Raw genomic sequence first — 10,918 nt, 5'->3', positions numbered from 1 at the left:
CAATCTCCTAGTACATACAAGTATATGTCACATCATACACGTATGTTCGGGACACGTGTACTGTGTTTATTTGAACTAATGTACTGCGCGTAGAAAATATGGAAATATATGCTCGGATTAATAAGGTTTAATAATAATTAATGGCCTCTGTTTCGTTCCACCTGCGACAAGAATTTACAGCTTACAAATATTAGCCGGAACGTTCGCAAACAGCGGCTTGCGATGGGTGAATGTAAACACGGAGAAATTACACCTGGGGAAACAGTTTGCTCCTTGTAACCAAATAACACTACATGTGATGGAATCTGCTTGACGAGTCCAATGAGCATACACAAATGTCGTCGGATCAGACTGCAAAACACCCAACTCCAATATTATACTCCAATATTACAAAAAAAAACTTTGTATATACTTTTTGATATTCACCAAATACACACTCGTATTTATAAATTTTTTATAAACATGGTACGTCCGCCTCCGTGGTGTAATGGTCAGCGTGTTTAGCTATCGTGCTGGAGGTTCCGGGTTCGATTCCCAGGGGAGGTGAAAATAAATATTAGTGATTTTACACTGTAATATTTATTTAATATTACTCTGGACTGGTTCCTGAAGCGCAAGAGTGATCACCTTGCCTTCATGTGAGTAATGATCAAGATAAAATTGCGTCAATTCGATGCAGTGCCCTATGCACCATTGGGTGCGGATAAGGGTTATAAGTAATAAACGTGGAGTTATCAACATTTTAAAATTACAGATTCATATTTGCAAACATTCATATAGTTACAGTAAATCCCCCTATAATGTCGATATAGATACCGCGTTATCGGAGGGAACGTTATAGGGGTTTAATGTTTTAAAATTGTATTTTAATTTTATATGACTCATTTCATTTCGTGTCATTTCCGCTGGTTAAAATGTAAAATACAATTTAAAACATTAACCCCTTACGTCGTTATTTTTTAAAAATTACATAATTAACACTGCGTTTGCACCATCGGGTGCAGATAAGGGTTTGAATGATATTTTTTAACCCTAGATAACTAAACATTCGTCCACGAGACGACGCCCTTTTCCGAAAAAGTCAAGTGCATTTACTTCCCTGCACCCCGCAATCGCCAGGCTTTGTTTACGGAATAGTGGTTTATTGTTAAATATTTCTTACATTCATTCATAATAAACCAAGCTTAAGTATCATGTAACCAGTTACTATTTTTAATGAATACTTTTGATGATCTTCACTTTTTAATTGCGTAGTCCGCCTGACGAATGTTTAGTTACTATGTATCTACAAATATAGTTTAGTTATCTAGGGTTAAAGATGTTCCAATTTAATAATAATAATAATAAAAACAATTTCATACACAAATGCTTACACCATTTGAGTTTGTATGAATGATTTTTTTATTATTATTTCTTCTTCTTCTTCTTTTAGGACTAGGTCCTGTCATTCTCGGGTCGCTCCTGGGAGGTGGAAGACCAGATATCCTTCCATCGTTTAGGTGGTCTTCCTGGGGGTCTGATTCCGCCTATGCCGCTGTCCGCTGCCACCCTCACCACTCGATCCGAACTCGCTCTTCTCACATGATCTCTCCAGAAACGTCTTCTTTCTCTTCCCCTTTATTATTTATTATTATTTATAATATATTATTCTTGATATATTAATCAAAGCCGTTGAGACGCTGTTTAGAGCTGCCCAAAACAATGACAAATATTCTCAAGTGACAGGGAGACCTGACATGACACGCACAGAAGAAGATATCAACCCTTAATTAATTATTTAATTTAAATGTAATATTATGCCAAAATTGGCCGAGTTACCACATTCTACCGTGATATTAACATGTGGTTTATACGCTTCTTTCTGTAATATTTTTCATGCTTTGTGTATTATAACACCTGTGATATAATTTTCATGTGTTGGAAGAATGTGCAAATAGGGGTAAACGGCAAATACACAGAATTGATTGATGAGGTATAAATACTTATCTATAAGGCGAGATACGAAATAAACACTTCTTATTGGCCTAAATAATTAGTCCCCGAGTGGCAGAATATGATTTGTTACATTTGTGTGTTTTTCTGATCAAATTGCGTACAATTTGTAACACTTTCTGCCACAATACCATCACAACTTTAAAAATAAACACATTATCGTAACGTAAACGTACGTATATAGTCGACACTTAATCAATCAAATAGATGTTATACAATATCGACGCGATTTTTTCGTTGAATACATATTTTCGATGTTATTTAAGCGTTGAGCGCTTTTATCTATGAAATATTTTTATTAAAAAGAGAAATATTTGTGTTTTTATCATTTAAAAAAAACTTCAATTTCATACTATTTCTGTGAGCCTAAGCGGCTCATTATTAGAAATAGGTATAAAATTGTGGTAGAGTGGGCTCGAACCGAAAAACTCTGACTCGAGAGTCCACGACATTAACCACGGGACCACAATCCGACACTTATTATTGTTTTGTCCAGGGAAAATACATAAATAAAATAAATGTATCATATAATAACACAGCGAAGCGTCCTTGACGCGGTATTTTACGACAGATTTCTAGGTGAAAGAGTGAAAATATTTAAATAGAATATTTTCGTATCAATATATTTAATCGCATTATTATTCATGATATTTTGTTACAGTTCAGTTAACACGTTAAATATACAAATGTCTTAATGTAAAATTTAACGCTAAAACGCCTTTTTAGGGTCATGGCTGAATTTCAATGAAAAGGTATTGTTATATTGGAACCCTATGACCAGTGGCAAAGCAATAAAACCATAAGCATGCTTTTATTAAATTCTGGTATAATATACAAAATATATTGTTTGTTAAGGCCCGGTATTCGTTAAGTCACAACTTATTTTTTTCTGAATCTAGGTAATATTTTACGTAACTGATAATTTTCTTAACACATTCTCAAAAATGAAAAATCTCATATTTTTTCTATTTTCCAGACCTCATCGGGCCCCTAGAAAGCATATGTATTGCTTATCTCGTGTAATCAGCGTATTGGGAATTGCCGATAGTGTGGGAGATTCTACCAGCGGCCGTAAGTCCATCATGTGTATTATTATACATTATGTATGCACAGAAACATGCCCACGTACTTTAATTCTAGGAAAACACCAGATTTTTTAAAAAGAAGCTGAATACGTTATCTTTAATCTGTAGTTACTGAGATGCTATAGCGCGCGAGACAACAGGAGTCGCTGATTTAGGACAGTGACGTAATTTCACTAAAAAGACAATGAAAACTGTGTGTATAAAATATTTATACACATCAAACAATACCTATCACCAGGGCCTTCCATATATGCAGAAAAGCAGTGCGTATCCTAACTTACATGTGTGACATATAAAAATGCAACTAGTACGTACGCTACCTTACTAAGTGGTAACAGCTTACCTTACTACCTACATATATCTATTGCCTACCCTAGTAAGTAGTACCTAGCTTACCTTACTACCTACCTCTACTGCTTACCCTAAATAATTATATGTGCACGCCACTGCCTGACTTGGTCAAAAAAACTTTGATTTTGATGCAATAAAGTTGTAGAACCTACTTCGAATATCCATAAAGTCATTAAAAATAGAAACTAAATACAAAATAACTATTCATAAATGGATAATGGGAGTAGGTAGATCTGAAATAGACCACTTCATTCCGCAATGTCATATTTGATAGCATGTCATAAACAATTTTCTTTCATATATTTTATAAATAAATATTGTAAAATGTGCTCTCTGCACGGGAAAATTCAGTAAGGGCATATTATTTTAATTTATAGTTTCTAATTGTGAAATAAATATATAAGTAAAAATGAATAAATGTTTTCAATAATTGTAACATCCCAAATCTTCATTCAAGCGGGAACAGGCTATAAAACTTATAAAGTTGGAGCCTAAGTAGGGCCATGTAAGCATGGTTGTATAATAAAGTTAAATGATTTCACCAATTTCTTAATGGAAAGAAAGTGGGTTCAGTTCAGCCAGCAGCCATGGAAAATCCCGCACTTCCTCCTTGAGATCTCAAATTGAAATCGGCACGAGAAGTGATTGGATTCCCTTAGATTCCCCGTAGGGTGTTTTTTTCTACCCAAATACTTTAGCTACATTTCTGAGGCACAATTTTAAAAAAAAAGACGTACCTGCGTGAAGTGCTGCGCCACCCTGGCCGCGTCCTCCTGCGCCGCCTTGCGAGCGCGACGGCGCTCGGCGCCCAGCGCGTGTAGGCGCTCCACGGCGCGCGCCTCAAGCGCCTCGGCGCCCCGGCGCAGGCGGCGCGCTCGCGCCTCCCACTCGGCGCACAGCTGGCGCCAGGCCCCCAGGACTACGCTCTCTGGAAAGGTAACACAAAATGTAAGCTACAGTTCGGCTGTCCAAATTTAAAACACAGTAAGGGACATTTTTTTTGTAGTACGTTTTTTTGCATTTTTGGACTAAGTAGAGTCTACTTAATCCATAAATGAAAAAAAAACCTACTGCAAAAAATGTCCCTTACTGTGTTTTAAATTTGGACAGCCGAGTTGTTACTGCTAACGGTACTGGAACATTTACGACGAGGAAGACGTAAACGCGCAAATGAAGACAATCTTTTATTTATTAAAAAATCACAACGTTATAAGAACATAGGGTCACAAATATATTGAAAATTTCAAAACTTATTAATAACAAAGTGACACCTATATAAAAAATTACATAACACAAGGGCGAGAAGAACAAAGCGACGCCAATAGAAACAGAGCGAGCGCGACGTATACACGTTTGAATATTATTTAATCTGAGCACCCAAAAATTTGTCCGCCACCCCTTATATACGATTTTAAGGGAGTTACATGTGGTAGGGACAATCTTATAAACAAAACAACAGTCGACGAACTGCGTCTCTTTGTTCTCCTCGCGTACATTTACGAATACTATTTTAATACATAAATTATTCTGAAAAATACACAGATTTTAGCCGAAACAACAGTTAACATGGTAAAACAGTGATGCAAAAATTTTAACAGAAGAAAGTATTACGACAGTATGAAATTATTATACCACAGAAAATCTAAGAACATTTAGAGCGTTTGTGCACCACACGGAATTTTAACGTCCAGCAGTACGGTTTTTAAAAATAAAAGCGACTACTACAGTTTAGCGCGATCAAATTTATGCGCTCCGTGATCACGCACCGATCCGAAGAAAGACGGCCAAACGCACGATTCGAACCAGGATTATTTTACACGCTGCGAACCCCTGAAAACCTAATTTTTAATTTTTGTGCAGCTTATAATTTGTGTAAAAATACTTCACAAATCTGGGTGAATTTTGCACGCGTGTAAAGTGATCACCATCCTATGATAGCCCTGTAAATACCCAGATTTCTATATTCTTCTTCATCTTTATTGAGACGAAGGAGATGAAAAGAGATGATATTTTACTCAATTTGCAACACCTAAAATAGTCGATGCGCCCATACGACGCATTCTTCACAAACGTCTGATTGCATCGCTAATATTGTATATTGTGTCATTCACTAATATGGCCAAGAATTAGGCGTCGTCCCAATACAACGCGATCACGCGACCATTGCAAGTAATCGTGAATTTTACTCGTAAGAATCCGCGATTAAGGAGATATTTGCAAACACAGTCATTCATTCCACCGGAGACCACCGGAGAGGTCACACGTCTGTTAGCGCCAGATTTAAAAAAAATGTATAATGGATTTTTTTTGCATTTTTTTTACTCCTTACCTTTCAATTACTCCTTTCTCTTCAAAATCTTATAATTATTTCGAAGAAAAACTTATTTTTTCAATGCAAAATGGTGTTTTACGAAAAAAAAACAATTTATAAAATGTTACAGGGATTTAGAGATTTTTTTTATACTTGTAGTGACATTTTTTTTCAATTTAATACTATTTCTAGACATTTCTACTTAATACAATCTTATAATTTTAGTTGCGCTGTGTCTCAAAAAAGAGACTGAGCTATTGTGGTTGGAGAGAGACTTTTTTCTACTTTTTTTGGTAATAGTATCATTACATTTATACATTTTTTTTAATAACAATTTTTAATGTCAATACATATTAAAAATTGAGTTGTGACTTAACGAATTTTTTTTTAAACCCCTATCCGCACCCCAATGGTGCATAGGGCACTGTGTCTTATAAACGCAGTGTTATCATGATCGTTTTACTTTTGAAGGAAAGGTGATCAGCCCTCCGCTTCAGGTACCAGTCCATGGTAATATTGAATAAATATTACAGTGAAAAAATCACTTATATTTATTTTTACCCCCCTTGGGAATCGAACCCGGGACCTCCAGAACGGTAGCCGAGCGTGCTGACCATTACACTACGGAGGCGGACTTAACGACTTAACGAATACTGGGCCTTAAACATACAGATCACGAATAAATGTCCTAATTGTCATTCGCGTGACCAATTAGGACACTCATTCGAGATATGTACATATCGCTCACTCCTTTCAAGAACGTCATAAATCAAAAAACTTGATTTTTCAGGAGAACGTTTTTAAAGTTTGAAAATATAATACAATGTATTAAAAATAAATATCAAGCCACTTATTAAACTTTTTACTATGCAACAGATCTTTTTAGGTAAAACCTGAAAGTTTTTTCTCCATTTGAAAACTATTTAGTAAATTTGAAAAAATAATTAAACAATACCTTTTTTTCAAAATGCAAAAACAACACTTTCTGCCCTGTAGCGGGTAAATATTAAGTTAAAAATATGCCGCTTTTGCTGGGATATAGTACATTTTCTGGGCATTCCTAAAACATGCACAACTGAAAATTGACGATTTTTGATTTATGACGTTCTTGAAAGGAGTGAGCGATATGTTTAATCGCGGATTCGTCCGAGTAAAATTCGCGAGAACGCGCAATGATCGCTTGTTTCAGTTGTATTAGGATGACGCCTTAGAAGCCGCGCTCGTATTTTACATACACTCACAAAATTTATTTAAAATATGTCATTATAAAATAGTCGCTACGTAGATTACGCCTAACGGTAAACTTTATTGTGTCTTTCTATTCACAGAATTAGGCCGCAGTTACGACCGAATATTTAAAGAAGAAAAAAGAAACAAATATATAATTAGGTTCATAGTACACGTCGTCATGTCTTAATGCAAGATTCGAACGGTAAGGCAAGTAATTAGGTACTCCAGTCGCTCTGAACGCAGATCTCGATGTAAAATAATAGTAGTAAATTAAAATAAGGAATTTTGGAAAAGTTAGTTAGACCAGTGTTCCGCCAACTTTTCCTATTCAAGGTACATATACCAAATTAAGAAATTTCAGAGGTGCATATTTACAATAAATATATATATATATATATATATATATATATATATATATATATATATATATATATATATATATATATATATATATATATATATAAATATATATATATATATATATATATATATATACATATATATACATATATATATATATATATATATATATATATAAATATATATATATATATATATATATATACATATATATATATATATATATATATATATATATATATATATATATATATATATATATATATATATATATATATACCGCTCACTCCTTTCAAGAACGTCATAAATCAAAAAACTTGATTTTTCAGGAGAACGTTTTTAAAGTTTAAAAATATATTACAATGTATTAAAAATAAATATCTAGCCACTTATTGAACTTTTTACTGTGCAACAGATCTTTTTAGATAAAACCTGAAGGTTTTTTCTCCATTTGAAAAATATTTAGTTTATTAAAAAAATAAATTAAACCATACCTTTCCTTCAAAATTCAAAAACAACACTTTTTGCCCTGTAGTGGGTAAATATTAAGTTAAAAATATACCGATTTTGCTGGGATATAGTACATTTTCTGGGCATTCCGAAAACATGTACAACTGAAAATTGACGATTTTTGATTTATGACGTTCTTGAAAGGAGTGAGCGATATATATATATATATATATATATATATATATATATATATATATATATATATATATATATATATATATATATATATATATATATATATATATATATATATATATATATATATATATATATATATATATATATATATATATATATATATATATATATATATATATATATATATATATATATATATATATATATATATATATATATATATATATATATATATACATATATATATATGTATATATATATATATATATGTATATATATATATATGTATATATATATATATATATATATATATATATATATATATATATATATATATATATATATATATATATATGTATATATATACATAAATATATATATATATATATATATATATATATATATATATATATATATATATATATATATATATATATATATATATATATATATATATATATATATATATATATATATATATATATATATGTATATATATACATAAATATATATATATATATATATATATATATATATATATATATATATATATATATATATATATATATATATAAATATATATATATATATATATATATACAGTATCTACTCAATGAATTAGGGCCACCCATTATTTTTTTGAATACTCTGAAATCTTTTGGATTATTATATTTATTTTACATAAATACTTTAAGTTTTCTATTGACATCTAATATCATGTATATTACCTTCAATAATATGTAAAATATACCTGGATAATTTAAGCCTTTATAAAATTTCAAACCCTTTTTCTGAGAAAGGTCCCTAATTAGCACAGGTAGACAGATAGTTGAAAGTTCAAAAAATAGTCCTATCTCATTTATTAGTGAAGTTTCTTCAGTTCTGGTTGTTGCTTTGTTTAGAGAGGTTATATAGCTATCGTGTCTTGTGAAAAAAACTTAATTTTTAATTTTAGTTCATAAATTATAATTTTTTTTTGTAAACACAAGTGTTTTTTTTGAAAAGGACAAAATGGGAAAAATTAAAGACATTTCTGAGGAAAAAAAGTCTAGTGTTATAGTGCTACTGAAATTAGGAATACTATCTAATAGAGAAATTTCAAAAAAAGAAAACGTTTCTCGTCAAACAGTGGACAGAATTTCAAAATCAATAAAAAATCAGTCACCCGCCACCAGCAATCGGCGAAAGAACTGTCGTAGGATTAGAAAAACAACACCGAGGACTGATCGAAAAATCGTTCAAAGTGCCTTAGAAAACCGTAGTGCATCAGCAAAAACATTAAAAATAAAATTGGAAGAAGAGGGTATAAATATATCGGTATCAACACTGAGGCGACGTCTTTACGAAGTAAATCTGAAATGCAGGCGCCCTGTAAAAGTACCAAAATTGACACCACGAATGAAAGCGGATCGATTAAAATGGGCCAGGCTACATCGAAATTACTCGGTAGATGATTGGAAAAAGGTATTTATTTAAATGTAATTTTCAACATATCATTTTAGTAAATAAACTTATATATTTGAATTAAACTTAAATTTTCATTATTTTTCAGGTCATCTTTAGTGATGAGTGCCGGTTAGAAGCCGTGACAGAGAGCCGTCGATTCGTCAGGAGAACACCAATGGAACGTTACAATGAGGCCTGTGTGGTAAAAGTTATCAAACACCCCCTGCAACAATGATATGGCCATGTATTATTAACAATTTACCTGGGCCGTTGTTTTTCGTGGAAGGAACAATGAACCAAAATTCCTATAAGCAGGTCCTCGAACGAATTTTATTGCCTTTCTACCATACACTCGACCCAACAGAAGGTCCATACACCTTCATGCAGGATGGGGCACCTTGCCACCGGGCTAAATCAATAATAATTTTTTTTTCTAACAAAAATCTGCCTTTGCTCCCCTGGCCTGGAAATTCTCCGGACCTTAATCCTATAGAAAACGTATGGAGCATGTTAAAAAATAAGGTATACTCATTTCCAAATCTGACAGTAGACTGTCTAAAAAAAAATATTCAAAAAATTTGGTCAGAAGACGAAGAAATAAAAAACATGATAAAACAGTGCATTTTAAGTATGCCAAAAAGAATTGAGGCAGTTATTTCTGCCAAAGGTGGAAATACTAAATACTAACTATATTTATATGAAAGTGTATGCATAATTTAAGCGTAATAAAGTGTTCATGTGTAAATAAAATTCAAGGTTGTTTTATTCAAGGTTTTCTCTGAGTTATTCCTGTTTGAATTGAGAAATTGCGCGAAATTCTGCGTGGCCCTAATTCATTGAGTAGATACTGTATATATATATATATATATATATATATATATATATACATATATATATATATATATATATATATATATATATATATATATATATATATATATATATATATATATATATATATATATATATGTATGATGTGTGTATTTACCAGTGCTTACTATTTGTTATTTTATGTTTAAGACTTTTTGTTTCTCTATTAGTGTATTTTTATATTCGATACTGTATATATGTATTATGTTGAAGGCGTAAGCTGTTCAATAAATAAATAAATAAATAAATATTGTGGTAAGATATTCAACATGTTTAATGCGAATATATATATATATATATATATATATATATATATATATATATATATATATATATATATATATATATATATATATATATATAATATATGTATGATGTGTGTATTTACCAGTGCTTACTATTTGTTATTTTATGTTTAAGACTTTTTGTTTCTCTATTAGTGTATTTTTATATTCGATACTGTATATATGTATTATGTTGAAGGCGTAAGCTGTTCAATAAATAAATAAATAAATAAATATTGTGGTAAGATATTCAACATGTTTAATGCGAAATGTGAGCCCACTCAACTGAGCACAGGCAATCAAAATATGGAGCAATTGTGTTATTTTCACAAAAATAGACT

The 10,918-nt window shown here is 31.3% G+C and overlaps 1 protein-coding gene across 2 annotated transcripts in view; it reads right to left on the bottom strand.

Annotated features, from left to right (window-relative positions):
• FER (tyrosine-protein kinase Fer) overlaps positions 1-10,918 on the bottom strand; it is a 149,305-nt gene that overhangs the window by 127,612 nt on the left and 10,775 nt on the right. For both annotated transcript variants that reach the window (XM_088264165.1, XM_088264166.1), the window contains exon 2: positions 4,166-4,356. In XM_088264165.1, coding sequence (XP_088120291.1) covers positions 4,166-4,356 — 191 coding nt within the window. The remainder of the gene's footprint in view (positions 1-4,165; positions 4,357-10,918) is intronic.

Source organism: Brachycentrus maculatus, unplaced genomic scaffold (genome assembly GCF_059751285.1).
Source record: "Brachycentrus maculatus isolate JH-2025_06_01 unplaced genomic scaffold, ASM5975128v1 h1tg000218l, whole genome shotgun sequence".
In the NCBI taxonomy this organism is placed as follows: Eukaryota; Metazoa; Arthropoda; class Insecta; order Trichoptera; family Brachycentridae; genus Brachycentrus; species Brachycentrus maculatus.
This window is presented reverse-complemented; position numbering and strand designations above follow the sequence as displayed.